The 19,649-nt window shown below is 38.8% G+C and overlaps 1 protein-coding gene across 5 annotated transcripts in view; it reads left to right on the top strand.

Moving 5' to 3' along the window:
* Positions 1 to 19,649, top strand: part of NNT (nicotinamide nucleotide transhydrogenase) — a 94,301-nt gene that overhangs the window by 39,440 nt on the left and 35,212 nt on the right. For all 5 annotated transcript variants that reach the window (XM_072824670.1, XM_072824673.1, XM_072824669.1 and 2 more), the window contains 9 exons: positions 6,027 to 6,160; positions 6,452 to 6,643; positions 7,522 to 7,675; positions 10,920 to 11,081; positions 12,282 to 12,392; positions 13,380 to 13,525; positions 14,735 to 14,930; positions 17,628 to 17,861; positions 19,281 to 19,441. In XM_072824670.1, the coding sequence (XP_072680771.1) occupies positions 6,027 to 6,160; positions 6,452 to 6,643; positions 7,522 to 7,675; positions 10,920 to 11,081; positions 12,282 to 12,392; positions 13,380 to 13,525; positions 14,735 to 14,930; positions 17,628 to 17,861; positions 19,281 to 19,441 (1,490 nt within the window). The remainder of the gene's footprint in view (positions 1 to 6,026; positions 6,161 to 6,451; positions 6,644 to 7,521; positions 7,676 to 10,919; positions 11,082 to 12,281; positions 12,393 to 13,379; positions 13,526 to 14,734; positions 14,931 to 17,627; positions 17,862 to 19,280; positions 19,442 to 19,649) is intronic.

Here is a 19,649-nt window from a genome sequence, read left to right as displayed (position 1 = left end):
TTTTTATTTATTTATGATAGTCACACACAGAGAGAGAGGCAGAGACACAGGCAGAGGGAGAAGCAGGCTCCATGCACTGGAAGCCCAACGTGGGATTCGATCCCGGATCTCCAGGATCGCGCCCTGGGCCAAAGGCAGGCGCTAAACCGCTGTGCCACCCAGGGATCCCTTAAAAATAACTCTTATCTGCCTTTTTAATTAACCCTTCTGACTTTTTATTTTTATTTTATTTATTTATTTTTTCTTAAAGATTTTATTCATCTATTCATGAGAGAGGCAGAGACACAGGCAGAGGGAGAAGCAGGGAACCTGATGTGGGACTCAATCCTGGGACTCCAGGATCACGCCCTGGGCCAAAGGCAAGCGCTAAACTACTGAGCCACTCAGGGATCCCCAACTTTTTTTTTCTTTTTAGATTTTATTTATTTATTTGAGTAGAGTGAGAGAGTGAGAAAGAGAGAACACGTGAGCAAGTGGGGGTGGGTAGAGAGGGGCAGAGGGAGAGGGAGAAGCAGGCTCTCCATGGAGCAGGGAGCCCAATGTAGGGCTGGATCCCAGGACCCTGGGACCACAACGCAAGCTGAAGGCAGACTCCCAACCGACTGAGCTGCCCAGGCACCGCATTAACTCTTCTGACTTCTACAGTTATGTCTTGAAACATCTGATATGATCATTTTATGTTTTATTCTTCTATCTAGACTCTATACCAGGCTGTCTCTGGGGCATATGGGACATGTCTTTATATTTGAAGGATTTGAACTAAACATTGGATATATTCTTCTCCATGTTTTATCATGTAAAAATCTTCCTGTTTCCTATCCATCCGTAGTTTGGTCTCTGTCTCACTCTGGAAGTGTTTTAGAAGTACTTTTTGAAAGGCTGTCCTGGGTAGGCTTCATTTGCTGTAGCAATTTTCAATTGATAAGTAACTATATTGGTCTAGTGCCATTTTTAAGTTGTTTTAATTCTAGTGCAACTCTTTTTTTTAAGAAATATTTATTTATTTGAGAGAGAGAGTATGTGAGTTGGGGAAAAGAATAGAGGGAGAAGGACAAGCAAACTCCATGCTGAGTGTGGAGCCCAACTCCAGATCAGTCCCATAACCCTGAGATCATGACCTGAGCCAAAACCAAGAATTGGCTGCTTCAACAGATGAAGCCGCTCAGGTGCCCCTCTTCTAGTACAACTCGACCTACAGAAGAAACTGGTTGTGGTTATGCAGGGGTACTTTACTATTGTTTTTTTTTTAATTTTTTAAGGATTTTATTTACTTACTCATGAGCGATAGATAGGCAGACTCCCTGTGGGGGGCCTGATGTGGGACTCCATCCTGGGACCCCAGAATCATACCTGAGGCAAAGGCAGACGCTCAACCACTGAGCTGCCCCGGTGCCCCACTATTATTATTATTTTTTAATAAAAGTAGTATGTGACTTTTGGAAATGCAGGAAAGTACAAAGTAGAAAGTAAAGCTCAGCCGTAATCTCTCTACTCAGGAAGAAATACTGTTAATGTTTTACCATTTCCTTTTAGTCTTTTTCCATGCATTTTTATCAGTTGAATCAGAATACAATTTCATTCTTATTTTCCCCATTTAATAGTATATTGTAACTTTTCTCCTTCATATAACTTAATGAGTCATTAAGAAATCATTGTAAATATAGTGGTTTTGTAGAATTTTCTTTTTAGAATGCACCGTATTTTATTTAATGGTTTCCCCAAAGTTGGGCTCTTCATTTAACTTGACATTTTGTCAATTAAAAATGGCCTACCCTTTTTTCTATGTTATTCTAGAGTGTGAGTATATTTTTATTTATTTCCCCTGGATTAATCAAATCTTAGATGTAGAATTATTGGATGAGTAGATATCAATATTTTTGACCAGTTGATACATGTTGATAAACATGTTGGCTTTCCTGAAACTTGTGCAGTTCATAATCTCATAAATAGATCATCCAGCTAATTGTTTCATTTCAACATTATTAATGATTTTTAAAAAGATTTTATTTTTAAGCAATCTCTACACTCAGTTTTGGGCTTGAATTTATAAACCCAAGATCATGAGTCGCATGCTCTACTGAGTGAGCCAGCCAGATGCCCCCATTATTATGATTTTTTTGAGTCTTTCATTTTGAGAGGCAAAAAAAAGTATCTCACTTTTTGTAACTCTGATTCATACTGAGGGTGAACATTTTTTTTTTTTAAGTTTGTTGCCATTTCTCTTAGAATTGACCATTTGAATTTGTTTTTCATGTATTAGGATCTTAGTGTTTTATTTTTGTAAATTTAAATACTGTGAGCTTTTTATTAATTTCTTGTCATTGATTTTTGAGGACTGTAATATATACATATTTCATATTTAAATCTATTGATGCTTTCCCTATTTTCCCTGTTGCCTTAAGAAATACTTTTTAATTCAAAGACTAGAGAAATATTCATCAGGGTTTTTCTTTTTTCTTTTTTTCTATGGGTTGATTCTTTCTCTCTTTTTAAAAGTTTTATTTAAGTAATCTCTATACCCAACATGGGGCTTGAACTCACAACCCTAAAATCAAGAGTCACATTCTCTTCTGACTGAGCCAGCCAGGTGCCCCAGAGGTTGATTCTCTTTTATAATTCATTCTGATCTATAGAGTTTAGGGCAATTTTTAAAAATTTATTTATTTATTCATGACAGACACAGACTGAGAGAGAGAGGCAGAGACATAGGCAGAGGGAGAAGCAGGCTCCTCTCAGGGAGCCCAATGTGGGACTTGATCCCCAATACCAGGATCATGACCTGTGCCAAAGGCAGGTGCCCAACTGATGAGCCACCTGGGCGTCCCTAGTTTAGGGTTTAACTTGAAGTCTGATATTAGGTTTGGGTATATTCTACCCCCCGCCCCCTACTGATCATCTTACTCCTTTTTGTTCCTTCCATTTCGTGATGCCATATTTATCATATGTTAGGTTTTTACCCTAGTAGGCCATCAGGGTAAGATAGTATTTTGAAATGCCTTCTCAGTCTTTCCTCTTCTTGAACTATTCTTTTGAGGACTTGCTCATTTGGAACTTTTATGTACTACCCTGCTCCTCTTTTGGCTCTCTTTTTTTCCCTTCTGTTTTCAATTTTCATTTCTGTACTTTTCAGAATTTTCAAAAAATTAATCCACATGTGAATGCTTAAAGCCAGCTGCACTGTTATAGTCATCATTATATTCCCTGTAGCCTTTAAGGATTTTTTTTTAATTATAGAATTAAAACTGGCTCTTATAGAAAATTTAGGGGATAAGGAAAAAGTACAAAGAAGAAAATATTCTTACCACTCCAAAAGATATCCTGCTATGGTTAAACATTACATGATGTAGAATTTACTAGAAACTATATAGTATATGTAGTATTTTACGTATGTATATAAATCTATATGAAACGTTCATATATATATAAAATTGTTCTACCTCATGGCAGCAGCCTATCCATACTATTTCCTTGTGTGCATTTTACTGAAAATAGTTTCATGTATTCTAAATGTTCCTTTGTGACTTAAATACATTTTAACTCCCCCTCTAGTTATTTGACTAAATAAATTATTTTATGTGAAAGAATATCCTATTCTTTTAAAAGTGATAGAACTTGAGTGACAGTACAGACAGAACACTTATTATCTTTGTTAAGATGCATGCATGTTTATGTGTGTGTGTCTGTGCATTTAAAGTTGTGTCAGCTACCGCATAATTGTTTGGTGAAGGTTGAGTGAGTAAAATCGAAGACAAGTAAGTAGTATATCAGATGTTTTCTAGGGAGCCTGAATGGTTTTGGGCACTTGAGGTCTTGTGAAGTCAGTAGGATTACAGTCCAGGAACTGATCCTTAGCTATAGGTGGGCAGAAAAGAAGAAGGAATCCAGAATTTTTAGAACAGGAGGATTAGATGCCAAAACAGATTTGCAAAGTTGATGGCTGTAAAGTTGGTGCAGTTAGAAGTCAAGGGGGGTGGACCTGGACCTAAATCACAGGTTAATATGCTTTAAATCATATCAGCCTAAGACCGGAGGGAAAAAATTAGATGTGAGGAGATGCTGTAGCAAACAAGAGGGTGGTTAATGGAGAAGAGGCTGTGGACTGCAGAAGGGGAAGGTAGATGATTGTAAACATCTAGAAAGTACACATTGGCACTTTAAATTTGCCAGTTTCTCTGGATACAACCAATTGGTCCTAGCTTTAAACTGTTGTGGAGCTAAGCAGCCTGCCCTTTTTAGGGGTGAGAGGGGAAGAGTCCTCAGACGTATGTTGTTTGCATCCCCAAATTCTCATGTTTGAGTGAAATTTAAATGTTCAAGATGGCTTTGTTGGATTGTAGTGTGGAGAGTAGAGGAAAGGAATAGTTCCAGAGAATTTTGAGAAGTGATGAAACCACTAGGACTTCAGAGTGTTGTCTTTGGGGAAAATATCTTCTCATTCTTGAAATTTCATGGTGATCCAAAAGATTATCCAAAAAACCATGTGGCAGCTAGCTCCTTGTGGCTGGAGCAGAAGGTCCAGTGGGGTAGTAATGAGAGAGAATGTGAGAAAGAATGCTTATACTCAGGGAGGAAGGCCTTCAGTAATAGGAGGCTTGGGATTTGGACTTTAACTTGTAATTATGAAGTTTGCATCGAGATAGAGAGAGATACTATATAAATACCCATTTGTGCCTTTACAACGTTTTTTCCCACATGTGCTACAAATCTTTATTTTTCTTTTTTGAATTGCATGTATTCCAAACAAGTAGATTGAAAAGCAGATTATTATAGTGCAAATTTTATCGTATGTTAATTTTCATTTATAAAATTGGTGATGTTTTCACTAAAATCCTGTAAACACAGAGTTGAAAACTTTCTAAAAGAGGAGATAAGATACTTTGGCTCTTAACTATCTGCTTTCCTACTGTCAGTCTCAAGTTTATTTCCTTTGTCTTTTGGCTGATGTATGTATCGTTCTGTGAAATGAACATGGTAATATACTGACAGTGTGGGCCACGTTGAACATAACTAATATACTTTAGCTTAAAAAATCCTTGTGTTTGGTGCTTTATCATCATCTTCTTTTTTTTTTTTTTAAGATTTTATTTATTCATGAGAGACAGAGAGAGAGTGAGAGGCAGAGACACAGGCAGAGGGAGAAGCAGGCTCCATGCAGGGAGCCCGATGTGGGACTCAATCTCGGGTCTTCAGAATCACGCCCTGGGCTAAAGGTGGCGCTAAACCACTGAGCCACCCAGGCTGCCTGGTGCTTTATCTTCTATATAAGAATTAGTGAATAAATTTAAAAAGTGAACTATCTCATGACTAGATTGTTCCGTAAGAACAGGGATCTTTTCTGTTTACCTGCCAGTATATTCTGAGCACCAGGGCTTGACTCCTCAGAAGCCGAATAAATAGTGTTAAGGGGGAAAAAAAGTATATGAGTGTTTTCCAATCCCAATCCCAAATTGGGATTTCCTGTTGTCTTCATTTTATGGCATTTCCCTGTCTCTCCTTGACTGTATCCTGTGTTAAATGAAGATTAATATAACATGTAGGAAAATATGGTGAAGTTTGTTATGATATTTGGAAATATTCCATTTTGTAATTCATAAATTACTATTGAATATTCCCTTGACATCTGTGAGCTTTATGAATTGTCCAATTTAGGTGCGCATAGCTTCTTTAATAGCTTACTGTTATGCATTTAAAAAAAAACAATAGACAAAATGTTTGTCTTCATGAGTGGTCCTGGATATAAACCAGTATGGAAGAAGAGCGCTGGGATTTCCATGCTGAGTAAGTAAACGGCAAGGCTGGCTTGCTGGCTAGATGGCTCCCTCCTGCATATTGACTTTGGAGTTCATACTTACTGTAGTTCCTCCTAGGAGGATGACCGATTTCACCTCTGTGATGAACTTTTGGGGTATCTTGAAAGAGTTAAAATTTCAGATGTTAAATTTTTGAGTATCCAGAGACTACAGTAATAATTAGGAGAGTTTTAAGAAGTATAGTATAATTTGTACTGTTTTCTTTGATTTTATTAGGTAAAAAAGCTCCAGTTTTATTTAGTAAAGAAATGATTGAGTCAATGAAGGAAGGTTCAGTTGTTGTGGATTTGGCTGCTGAGGCTGGCGGAAACTTTGAAACTACTAAGCCAGGAGAACTTTATGTTCATAAGGTACAGCAAACAGCTTCTTCTATCTATAAAGTAACTCCCATGTCTTTAGTGCTTTGTAAGAGAGTGTTTATTCGTTTAAGGATTCAGAGAAACTGAGGCCTGAAAATTTTTAAAATTAAAAATAGGCATATTTAAAGAAAGCTCTTTTTGAAATCTGTACTTGTGAGATGTGTATATGTTTATAAAGATCTATAATTTCACAATTTAGCCTTGACTATGACTGAGAAGTATCCTAGAAGGAATGTGAACTGATAGAACTAGACCTTTCTGACTGTATTTTTGTTCATGTAGGGAGTTACTCACATAGGCTACACAGACCTTCCCAGCCGAATGGCCACTCAGGCCAGTACCCTGTATTCCAACAACATCACCAAGCTCCTGAAGGCCATCAGCCCTGACAAAGATAATTTTTATTTTGAAGTGAAAGACGACTTTGACTTTGGTACAATGGGTCATGTCATTAGAGGAACTGTAGTGATGAAGGTAAGTAAGTAAAGAGACCTGTTCCTTCCTGAGTTTTAGGACTTCTATTTATGAAAGGATCCTATTTTGGAATTGAGGTATCATCTAGTAATGTGTTCATTTGTTGGGTTTATGCCAGTGAAAATTGTTTAGAAATGCAGAACAATTTCACAGAGAAAATCAGTAAGAATATCACAGAGGCTTAGATACACATGAGCTGATCGAAAATATCCGCTGCTTTTGAAAAACAGAAACAAACAGAACTTAATAAAGTAAAAATTAAACTTTCCCTCTGCTACCTATTATCTTTTAGGGGATTGATCTATATTTTTCCATATATGTTCTGTGCACATAGAAATTGTATATCTATGCATGCAACAAACAAATATTTATATATACATATGTATTTTTATAAAGTAAGTTATAAATGTCATGAATTTATTTAAGATTATATTTAAGGGGCACCTGGCTGGCTCAGACAGTAGAGCGTATGACTCTTGATCTTGGGGTTGTAAGTTCAACCCCCATGTTGGGTATAGAGATTGCTTAACAATAAATCTTAAAAAAAATTATTAATTAATTAATTAATTATTTTAAAAAGATTTTATTTATTTATTTATTCATGAGAGACACAGAGAGAGGGAGAGAGGCAGAGACACAGGCAGAGGGAGAAGCGGGCTCCATATAGGGAGCCCAACATGGGACTCGATCCCGGGTCTCCATGATCACGCCTGGGCTGAAGGCAGTGCTAAACTGCTGAGCCACCAGGGCTGACCCTAAAAAAATTATATTTAAAAAGAGCAACACCCCCCCCCCCCCCCAGGACTGTCACTATCTTCTGTGTTTTTGAAATGCTGGGTTGACTGTTGAAAAAATTCTGTTTTTCTAATTTCTATTAGGATGGTGAAGTGATTTTCCCCGCTCCCACCCCCAAAAATATTCCTCAAGGTGCCCCAGTAAAACCGAAGACGGTAGCTGAGCTGGAAGCTGAGAAAGCAGCTACCGTCACCCCCTTTAGGAAGACGATGTCTACGGCTTCTGGATATACAGCAGGTGAGGACCACATTCATGAGGGTTGAGTCCTGATTATTTGGATTTTGTAAGAAATGCATTAATTGGCAAAATTGGTGAATGAAATCCTGTTGTTCTCCTTTGGATTCCATTAGGAAGTGGGCCTGGTGGAAACAAGTTTTTGTTAATGTGTTATTAGTCTCTCCTCCACAGCTTTGGAGACTGCATTGATGGTTGACCCCAGAGATACAGGCACTTGGCACTTGCTGGTTACTAGAGTGAATGTGTAAAAGCATATACAGGCTGTTAATGCTTTTCTTTCGTAGAAAACATTTCAAATATGGCTGTTAATAGTTTTACGTTACATCAAATACATCGAGTGTGTGCCAGATTGTGTTTAAGTGCCTATAAATGTGGTTATTTATTTATCTTTACGAGTTATAAAAATCAGTTGTGATCATCTGCACATGGGTAAGACTGGGGGCCACATGTTTGCATTGAAGAGTAAACGGTAGGAGACAGGAATAGCCCTGACTGATGGTCTAACATCCTAAGTTCTTCACCTGGTAAAAAAATTCAGTTTTTAAGTTTTCATTTCTTTCTTCACAATTTAACACAGATTCTTTGCTTTTTAGTTCATCTGTATGAACACATTACACAGTCATTGTAAAATAGTGATAAATATTCATTTTGGTTATGAATTGTTAGAGTGAAATATGGACATTTGGTTTTAAATTGGCTTCTCCTCATAGAATGAATTAAAAGTATTTAGATCTACTTAGAGCCAAAGCAAACACAAAACAAAAGCAAACTATAAAGCATTAAGGACCAGCACCAGGCACACAATTCTTGTAGCCTCAGCATTCTCCAAATTCCCATGCGAGCCCAGATGTTTGAACAAGAAATATGTAACTCTCCTGAATAAAGAGCAAGTCTCAGCAAAATGACTGAAAAGCCTCTAGTTGCGAACATGGTGAATAAATGGGGCAGTGTCCCTACTTGCACTTAACTTGTTAAAAAAAAAAAAAAAGAAACCAGATAATTATATTATACCTGCTGAGGATTCTTGAAAGGACTGTAAATTTCCATTTCTCTTTGCTCTTGGTAAGGATATACAGTGAGGCACATCTGATGGTTTTTTTTCCTCCTAGATTTTTCCCTTGTTTGTTAAGTCAAGGTTTATTGCTTTTTAATAGATAGGACATTAGCATATTCTAGTGAATAAGGAATGGCCTTATATTTAAACTTCCTTCTTTATAATAAAAACCAGTATTTTTCTTTTATGTGTGTGTTAGGAATCTATTTGAATAGCATTCTTCAAAGAATATGATTTGCTTTCTTTTCCCTTTTTTTCTCTACCTTTTTTTTTTTTTAACCTTTAGTCACAAGTTTTACTGAGCATAAAAGTAAAAAACATCCCTAGCTAGTGGGAGCCCAACTGGGCCCTAGAGGGTCCCAGCCCACCTAGCCCACAGACACAGTCACAGTGAAAGGGTGACTCACAAACGTGGCTGCTCCCGGCGTCTCAAAATTTCCATCTTCTCCAGTCCCCAAAAAAACTTCCATCCATCAACCTAAGTCAATAAGCCATGAATTATTGAGCTCACAGGATACAGATCATGAATATGTATGTGTGTGTTTAGAAGACAAGATTGTAAAACAAATGGGCTCCACGGTGGCTTATAGGAAGCCAGCACACATGCCTTTAAGGAAATGGCTGGAATCTTTCTATCTGTGTCTACTGTTCAGGCATGGTTTGAGCACACAAGAGATGGTGGGGAGATGACCCTGTTATCTCTTTCCTTTGTTATAAAGACTGTAGAAATAGCATATTAGACATTATTAAACATGCTATAGAAAAGATATTAGTTTATTAAAGAGTTGATAAAAAGCCTTCAGATATGTGATTTCTTAGATGCCCAACAAAAAGTGGACTCCAGATTATGATAATTTAGTGCTTCTGGATTAACATGGTCATTTCATGAATGCCAGGCATTGTGCTAAAGACTTCATATGCCTTAACCTGTTTACTCCTTACAAGACCTCAGTGAGGTGGGCATATTATTATTTTCTTTTTCCAGATGAGGACAGAGAGGGTTAATAGTTTTACAGATGATGATCCTATAGCACAGAGAAGTTAAGTAACTTGCCTGAGATCACATAGCTGGCAAGCAGTAGGCCCACGATTTGAGTGAGGCAGTCTGGCTTATGAAAACATATTCCTTTTTTTTTTTTTTTAAGATTTTATTTATTTATTCATGAGACACATAGAGGCAGAGACACAGGCAGAGGGAGAAGCAGGCTCCTGTGGGGAACCCGATGCGGGACTCGATCCCAGGACCCTGGGATCATGACCTGAGCCAAAGGCAGATGCTCAGGCACTGAGCCACCTGGGTGCCCCTAGTGTGCCATTTATAAATACTTTACATCAAGGGAAAAAAGTACATTATTCAAGAAAGTTGAATTCCATCTCCCTGGTCCCCCATTAGCATTCTGTTTTTACTGACCACTAGGTAACCCTTCCTTCTGTTGCAGAACAGCCATCCACATGTTTGCTATTAGGAAAGGCAATAATTAAAGATGTATGTTCGGAGCTGACTGTTTGTATTCTGCACATTCTTAATTTAATTTGTATTTTTTTTCCTTTTCTTTGTAAAACCCTGTTTGCTGACTTGGTGTTGAGGCTGGAGCTGACTGCCCTGGCCAGCAATCCAGTCCAGATTCAGGAGCAATTGCAAAACTTCTGTCCCGGGTGGGTGGAAGCCATATGTTTTGGGGAGGTGCTGGAGTGAATGAAATCCTTCCTACTCTTTTTAAAATCCCTCTTCCTCAGCCAAAGCTGAGTGACGTGAAATTGGCTTCAAAAAAGTCCTGTCTTGTAAAGGTCGTGTCTTGCCCAAGTAGAAAATGCTTTCGTAGATCCTGTATAGGTCTATAATTCTGGAACGAAAACACTTGTATAAACACATGTGGCATTGTCAGTGAAAGTTAAAACAGGGAAGAGGACAATGGGGAAATTGTTACTAAGGTGACTCATAAATTTTACTAGATCCTTACAGCTCATTTTGTTTTGGGAGGTCGTGGTCAGGAAGTTGAGTTTTGTTCGTAATACCTTCAACCTCCCCACCTTCGCCTGGAACCCAATTGTGAAATGTGTAAAAAATCTCATTATTGGGTGTAGAATTTAAAAGCATTGACTATTTCACATGTTTGTTTGTGGTGTGGGTGTGTGTGCTTTTAATCTTGAGATAATTGGATGTCAGCTCACACTCTTCTCTCTCTGTAGGTCTCACTGGGATACTGGGTTTGGGCCTTGTGGCGCCCAATTTAGCCTTTTCCCAGATGGTGACCACGTTTGGCTTGGCCGGCATCGTGGGCTACCACACTGTCTGGGGAGTGACCCCTGCCCTCCACTCACCACTGATGTCTGTGACTAACGCAATCTCAGGTTTGTTCCTCGCTTTTTTTCCCTCACCTTAGGTTTTCGTGGGCTTATTCAGCTTTCCAACTACTTTCAATGGGGTTTCTAAAAGTGTTTGTTTACAAGTTGTATGGCTTGGCATCTGAGGTGGTGGTTGTGGTGATTTGGGGTCCCAGAGGAGGCAGGGGTGAGGCTAGAAGTGAGGGGCTGAGCCATGTGGCAGGCCGTTGGGCTGCTCTTATTTCAAGCAGTGCCGAGCCATTGTTATTTCTTTCAATTGTAATTAACTTTAGAGAAAGGATTCCTCTGATACCACAGAATCATAAGTGCAGCATCCTTTAGGGGCTCTTCTTAGATTCATCTAAACATTCAGCCTAGCAAGTCTGCAGGAGGCCATACCTGTCATCAGATTCACTGTGAAGCCTTTGGAATGGAAAACGCAGCTGGACAGCCAGGGTAGCATAGCGTCAGGTGTTTCTTTTTGGCGTGAGTCTTCATAGTGGTCCATGCAACGGTCCCCACAGCTGCTCGGGAGCTAGTCTCTTAGGCCCCCAGGAATGCTCAGATCTGAGGCAGGAGACTCACACCAGGCAGGTGTGGGACCTGCCCTAGCTTGGAAGCCTCACTCGCACAGCTTCCAGGGTCTCTGAGGGGACCATGGCTAATTCCAATGGCACTGTACTTGGGAAAGCTCCAAGTTATGGCTTCACCATCATATACTTAGAGTTCATGCGTAGTTCCTTTGAGTGCAGAAGCAGTTTATCCACCAGCAGTCCCCTTTTAATTCTTCTCTAATAACATAATTGATTTATATCTTTATCAGGGAAAACAGGGCTAGAAAGTTAGCAGAAGGCCAAATTTTTATGCAAAAGGGGAAAAGATTTTGTTAACTCTTTGACCACAATAGTACTTCAGTGACAATAGCGCTTGAGAACTTTCTCCTTTGTGTCTATACACGTGAGATCCTATAGCTGTGACATTTTTTTTTTTTTTAAATTTATTTATGATAGGCACACAGTGAGAGAGAGAGAGGCAGAGACACAGGCAGAGGGAGAAGCAGGCTCCATGCACCGGGAGCCCGACGTGGGATTCGATCCCGGGTCTCCAGGATCACGCCCTGGGCCAAAGGCAGGCGCCAAACCGCTGCGCCACCCAGGGATCCCTATAGCTGTGACATTTAATGTGGCCTCATCTCTATTATTCACCACCTTGATTCTTTCTTCCTAGGGCTGACTGCAGTTGGTGGACTGGCGCTGATGGGAGGACATTTGTATCCTTCCACAACTTCTCAGGGCCTTGCTGCTCTTGCTACATTTATTTCCTCAGTCAACATTGCAGGTACACTGGCAATGGTGGTAAAAGAACCCAGAGTACTATTTTTAAAAAAAAATATTTATTTAAGTAAGCTCTATACCCAGTGTAGGGCTCGAATTCACGACCCTGAGATCAAAATTCACATGCCCATCCTACTGAGCTTGTTAGGTGCCCCCAGAGTGCTATTTTTAATGAAGACATGAGAAGCAAATATAAGTTCATATAGAATAGACATACGGACTTTTTTAGACATTTGGATTTTGAGAATTTTATCATGCCTTTAAAAATTGTTTCACCTGGACCATAAATGCTCTCTGTGAAGAAAAATTATTTTGCCCATTTGTAATTTATAGAAACTATTTGATAAAAGAACACCTTCTTTCCTAATGCCCCAAAATAAACAAGCAAAATGATTGTCTTGCTACAAGTTAACTGGAAAGTTATTGAATGCATAGTTTTGAATTAAGTTAACTTGTAGTTATCACCATAACATCTGTAAATGAGTATGCTTTTAGATAAAATTTTAGCTTTTTGCCTTATCCTAGTCCATGTTTCTGAAAACTGAAAGCCTAGCACATCACTTATGTAAACTCCGTCAATGCTATTTTGTAGCTAAAAATTACTTAATGTGTCCAAGAAATCTGGTGCCTGTTGATACGGCATTTTTTCCCTTTTATCACTTACTGTAGGTTTAACAAATGGAATAACCTATTAGAAAAAAATACTAGCCTTTGATTTTTTGCATTCCCAAGCTGTTTGAATGCCGATTTACTTGTCATGCAGAAATCGTTGGTTTTGGACTCTGATTGCAAGTTTTATTCCTGAATAAAGGGTTCTCACATTCGATGAAACTGGCTTGAGTAATAGAATAAGTTTTAATTTTGAGGTCCTAAACTGTTACTTAATATATTTATCCCTAGGTGATAAAGATATGCTTAAAATAGAATATACCTGTTTAAGAATCATGCTGATCAAAATACCTCTTTTCTGTTTTATATTTACTTTGATAAGGTGGCTTTCTGGTGACCCAGAGAATGCTGGATATGTTCAAGCGTCCCACGGATCCCCCAGAATACAATTACCTGTATCTGCTCCCTGCTAGTACCTTTGTTGGAGGATATTTAGCTGCCCTCTACAGTGGTTATAACATTGAACAAGTAAGAGGCTGTTTTGAGAATTTAAATTTTTGTCACTGTGTTTTCTTTCCAACTAGATTTAACATGATCATTACCAAAATTCAGGCTCTATCAAGCAAATAAAATAATAATTCTAGAAACGTCTTGGTCAAATAGAGCATGCCTGTCCTCTAAGAATCAGGACCCTGGATTCTAGAAACATTTGTTTGCTAACTGAATGTGCTAGCATGGGTTTACCTGTTGGTTTCTCAATTTTTCAACATGTAAAAAGGGCAAGAAGGTTATTACTATCCTCTTTATGTACCTGGCTGGATTGTTGTAGGCATGCAGTGAAATAATCAGTAACAAAATTTGAAATTTTTCTGCTAAATACTATTAGTCCTTTTCCTACTTACTTATTACTTTCTTCCCCCACACATTCAGTACATCATCTCTTGTAATCAGATACTGTGTCAGTTCATTTAAAAAAGACAGTGCAAAAATGAATATTATATAGAAAAGTGGAAATAATCAAGTTGAACTTTTCAGTGACTATCACGAGAATGCAACTGCTCTGACAGCAGAAGAATCCTGTCTCCCCTGGTTTCTGCTGTTTCCAACATTTCTTACTTGTTGCATGAAAAAAATCTTTTTTTTTTTTTTTTTAAAAATCTTTTAAAGATCTTTTTTGAGAAGAGTTGGAGAGGTAGATGATAGAGACCCATGTCTGAATCCCATGTTGGCTATTCTCTGATCTTTGGCCTTGGAAGAATTATGTAACCTTTTTAAACTTTGGTTTTCTCTTTTGTAAAATGAGCATGATGATTCTTTCAACCTCTGTGGGTCTCTTGGGACTGACTTATAACATCAGTGAAGTATATGGCACAGTCCCTGACATTTACAGCATCAGGGGTGGCTCCTTTACAGTGTTTGGTCAGCTCTAGATCCCATGATAACTCTGTTTAAATATAGGTGCTTTTATATGCATTTATGCATGCTATCAAAGCTGGAAGAAACCAATATACATAAATTGCAAGTGCAAATTTAAGATATTTGATTTGTTAATAGTCCTAATGGATAGGAAAATATATTGAAGTTTTCAAAGAAGTCATACTGGTCCCTCTATTATAGTCCGAATTTAAAATTGTTCTTAGGAAATCATGTTTTCTCAAGAGAAGTCCTCCGTTCACTAATAGACTAAAAGTTTTGATAGTCTTTCTCTCTCTTTTCTCTTCTCTTTCATTTAAAAAGATCATGTATCTGGGCTCAGGCCTGTGCTGTGTTGGTGCCCTGGCCGGCCTTTCCACCCAGGGAACAGCTCGTCTTGGCAATGCGTTGGGCATGATTGGGGTGGCTGGAGGCCTGGCAGCCACCCTTGGAGGCCTAAAACCATCCCCAGAATTGTTAGCTCAGATGTCTGGAGCAATGGCTTTGGGCGGGACCATTGGTAAGCACTTGGTGGGATTCTGCTCTCATGTGAACGCATACCCATTTTTTAGCTCACTCTTTTGACATGGTTGGTACGGTTACTCAGTGTTAAATGTTTCAAAATGGGTGTATTTTAATGAGGACTCTACCAACTCTGATTCTTCACCAAAATAATTATGCTAGACACAGCTAATGATATTATTCATAACTTTTTAATTTGTTAGATTCTATTTTCTATGCTTTTGAGATTACCTACATTATGTTTTTAGAAATACTGTGTAAAGGTGAGCTTATGTCTATGTCTTCCCAACTCTGTATTTAATGACGTAACATTGGTAGCTTGAAGTTGACCATGGTAGTTGCATTTTTACCATGGAAATCAACAAATGCTACAAATCTGGGTTTCATTTCTTGTTTTGTTGATTGTCCAGACCTAAGAAAGTGATGGAGAAAATATTAATAATGCAGCTTAAACTTAAAAGTGTGCTGTGTCTGGAGCCATTACATTGTGACTATTACAAAATATTGAGCAGATATTCTTCCAATATTTGAAAACTATTATCAGATTCAAGCTGTTGCTCACATTGTTGACAATGAGTGAAGTTCTCACATCTATCTTGTTTCACTTTTGTCTTGTTAATGCAAGCAAAAATGTCAGCCAGCATTCCCGTAGGAACTACACTCATTTCATCAGTTGCAAACACTGGGTTCGTGACAGATACAAGAGTTTGGCAAAAGTCAACAAGTACGGTTCTGTGAAAGTCAATTGGCAACATGGAGTTTATAATAAAGAGTATCATATATTTTATTATTTGAAAATTATGTGCTACTTTGTATCATTAAAAACTCATATACATATTTATACATGCATATGTTTTTGTTAATTTTTTTGTTAATTTTTTATTTATTTATGATGGACACAGAGAGAGAGAGAGAGGCAGAGACATAGGCAGAGGGAGAAGGCGGCTCCATGCACTGGGAGCCTGATGTGGGATTCGATCCCCGGTCTCCAGGATCGCGCCCTGGGCCAAAGGCAGGCGCCAAACCGCTGCGCCACCCAGGGATCCCTATGCATATGTTTTTATCCCGAGGAGCTGGTGGTTGTATATTCACCAGTATGACAGTATCTTTAGGCCTCATTTTATACTTCCCCAGGGAAGCTTTGTGCCCTTTCTTGATAGTCCCTGGACAGAAACTGGAAGGGGAGTGTTTGTACTGTAGGTTCATGGCAGGAAAACCTTTAGACAGGATCTTAGGAAATATTCTGAGGCGCACTCCTCCTATATCACCTACTTAGAGCCATGCAGCTCTTTCACAGTCTCCTCATTTGGACATTTACTACCCAGGCATTTGCATTTCTTTGCCTTGGGACTTGGCTTCCACCCACCCACCTGAAAACCCAGGCCTTCTTCATATTCCAGCTGTTTCTTATGTGCTCAGGGAACAGGTGGTGGCTTGTGGAGAAGAGAGCTTGGGTTATTCATACAGTGGGGAGAATGTAAGGGTTTGATTGGAGCCTCAAGTAATCTGAAGAAGTGTCAGGGGAATATTTGCAGGTTGTGATAGAAGAAACATCTGCTAGTGTTTGACCTTTGGAGTTGGACCGTGTTTAGGTGTGTTGAAAAAAACCTGCTGTTTTGAAAGGGTATGCATAGCCAGTGTCCTTAAACTTCTGTGTAGTCCCTGTAAGAGAATACTTAGCCCATAGTAGGAAGCAGATAATTTCTAGTGACAAGGATGGAAACCCTTAAACGTGGTCTTTTTTTTTTTTTTTTTTTTTTTTGTTTAATTGAGATATAATTGAGGTCCCTGGGTGGCTCAGTTGGTTAAGCGTCTGGCTCTTGATTTCAGCACAGGTCATGATCAGGCCCTGAGTTGGAGCTGAGCGTGAAGCTGGCTTGGGATTCTCTCTCCCCCACTTTTCCCCTTCCCGCAAACTTGGGTTCTCTCTCTCTAAAAATAAACAACTAAAATTGAAGTATAATTGGCATAATATCATATTAGTTTCAGATGTACGAAATAATGATTCTGTATTTGTATATATTGCAAAAGGATCACAGTAAGCCTAGTAAACATCTGTCACCATACATAGTTGTAGAATTTTTTTTCTTATGATGAGAACTTTTAGGATCGACTCTTAGCAACTTTAAATAGGCAATACAGTATTACTAATTATAGTCACTCTACTGTACATTATATCCCTATGGCTTCTTTTGTAACTGAGAGCTTCACCTATTTTGCCCACCTCCCATCCCCTGTTTCTGGCCACCACCAGTCTGGTTTTTGTATCTATGAGCTTTTTTTTTAAAGATTTTATTTATTAGAGCAAGCCAGTGAGCAGGGGGAGGAGCAGAAGGAAAGGGAGAAGCAGACTCCCCGCTGAGCATCGATATTTTTTTTTTTTTTTTCCCCCCACAATCCCAAGATCATGATCTGAGCTGAAACCTGATGATTTGGCTCAGGATCACCTGAGCCATCCACATGCCCCGTTTTCTTTTTTTTTTTTAATTTTTAGATTTCACCTATAAGTGAGATCATATGGTATTTCTCTCTTTTTCACCTAGTGTTTACCTTAAGGTTCATTAGTATTGTTACAAATGGCAAGATTTCCGTCTTTTTTATTAATGAATATACTATTCAGGTGTAGTCTTTATTGTAGTTGCTTCTCAAAGATCTGTTGAGTTTTAATTTCTCTTTGACCTTCATTTCCCAACAGGATTGACAATTGCCAAACGGATCCAGATTTCTGATTTACCTCAATTAGTTGCTGCTTTCCACAGTTTAGTGGGCTTGGCAGCTGTGCTTACTTGCATTGCTGAGTACATTGTAGAATATCCACATTTTGCTGTGGACTCAGCAGCAAATCTCACCAAGATCGTGGCCTACCTCGGTACTTACATCGGTGGTGTCACATTCAGTGGCTCTCTTGTTGCCTATGGAAAGCTGCAGGGTAAGTGATTCAGCGTGACAGAGAGGTAAATAGCTGTTGTGTAGGGGGCTTCCGGGCCCATTTCAATGTCAGAAGATGGCTTCTGTGCTGTCTTACATGTGCTGAGTGCTCTTTGAAAGCAACAGCAAAAACTGCAAAGCAAATAAAATAAGACCTTTTGAGCCTCAACTGATTGCCTGCTTCTCATTCTCCCAGCTTTCCTTTTAATAGAGAAGTTATAGTTCATAATGAATGTTTTGCATCATTCATCATTCAAACTTTATGGCTTCATTATTGTAAAACAGATTCAAGATGAGTGAAACATTCACAGAGATTTGCATTGATGAAAAAAAATTCTTCACTCCAGAACCTGTTACGTGAAGAATTTGTGTAGCACTCAGGAATACATAACTCCTCCACGTCAAGATTGCTTCCCTTTATTGGTGCTTAAGAATCTCACAGAGCTGTGAAGCCATTTCTTCTGCAGGCAGCTAGTGGAGGAAATAAGTGCACAGAAATTCATGTAGAGGGACTAGTTGACATTTGGTAACATATGAGCAAAACTACGTCTTCATAATCCTTAGAGATGCCTGTGTGGAGTTCGCAGAAATGAACTTTATATGTTTTCCAGAATACAGAGAAGCTTGTTGGGTCAGTTTGTGAGATCGCTCTGTGGTACTTAGTTTGAAAACATAATCATTTTATGGCTCTAGTATGGCAAACTTGCTACTGCCAAGGTCAGCCATGAAAATAAAAGTAGGGAAAAAAACCCCTGACCTCACAGAGGCCATTTCTTGTGTTTTCATGAGTAAGTGAGTCTGTAGAGAAACTGGCTTGTGATATTAAAAAATCTGGTCCTGCCTCTCAGTAATCAAGCCATTAAGATTAAATAGAGAACTTCCATGAAACTTAAGGATCACCAAAGAACTTCAAGCTTACAATGCTTGAAAGCTTACAATGCTCTTGTCTCATGCTTTGTTTTTAAGAACAACTAGCAAACCAGGGCTCTTCTCCCTTGGGCTCAGTTGATAGAATCAGAAATGCTAATGGACTAGGACTCTCTTTTGAAGTTTTAAATGAAACCACACTTAACTTCTGTGTTGGTCATACAGGAAAAAAACAATTTTTAAAGATTCTGTGACAAAGAGTAAAGAAATTGTTGTGGGATCAAAGTAAAGAACAGTTAAGCTGAGCCATTCTTTTCCTACTTTTAATATTTGTTATATGTAAGAGCCCTACTTTGCTTTTATGTTTCAGGACCTTTTTAAAAAATTCTTATATTAAAGTTTGGTATTTTAGGATTAAATGACATGCACTTAAGAGTGTGTGTGTGTGTGTGTGTGTGTGTGTGTGTGTGTATGTGTATGTGTATGTGAACGGGGGAGGGAGAATGGTTTAATGACATGTGCTAGGTTCTGACTGACTTGTGCACGGTCCTAGGTATCCTGAAATCCGCCCCGCTTCTGCTTCCTGGAAGGCACGCACTTAATGCAGGCCTGCTGGCTGCTAGTGTGGGTGGAATAATCCCATTCATGATGGACCCTAGCTTTACCACCGGCATTACCTGTCTGGGCTCTGTGTCAGCTCTCTCTGCTGTCATGGTAAGAAAGTTAGGAGTGGAAAGCACTCAGGCACTGGCAGTATTTTGTTAGATTATGGTCTAATCTTATTTCTCTCTCTTCAAGACCCTTGATGAAATAAACATGTTTTGAAATGATGTTACATGTTCTTTTTAGGATCTGGAAAATACAGAAAAGGGTAAGAGGAAAATCACTGTTTCTCTCCATTTAATGGTTCCTTTCAAAGTTG

This window comes from Canis lupus, chromosome 4 (genome assembly GCF_048164855.1).
Source record: "Canis lupus baileyi chromosome 4, mCanLup2.hap1, whole genome shotgun sequence".
Taxonomy (NCBI): Eukaryota; Metazoa; Chordata; class Mammalia; order Carnivora; family Canidae; genus Canis; species Canis lupus.
The sequence above is the reverse complement of the archived record's forward strand: the minus strand, read 5'-3'. Positions and strand labels throughout refer to the sequence as shown.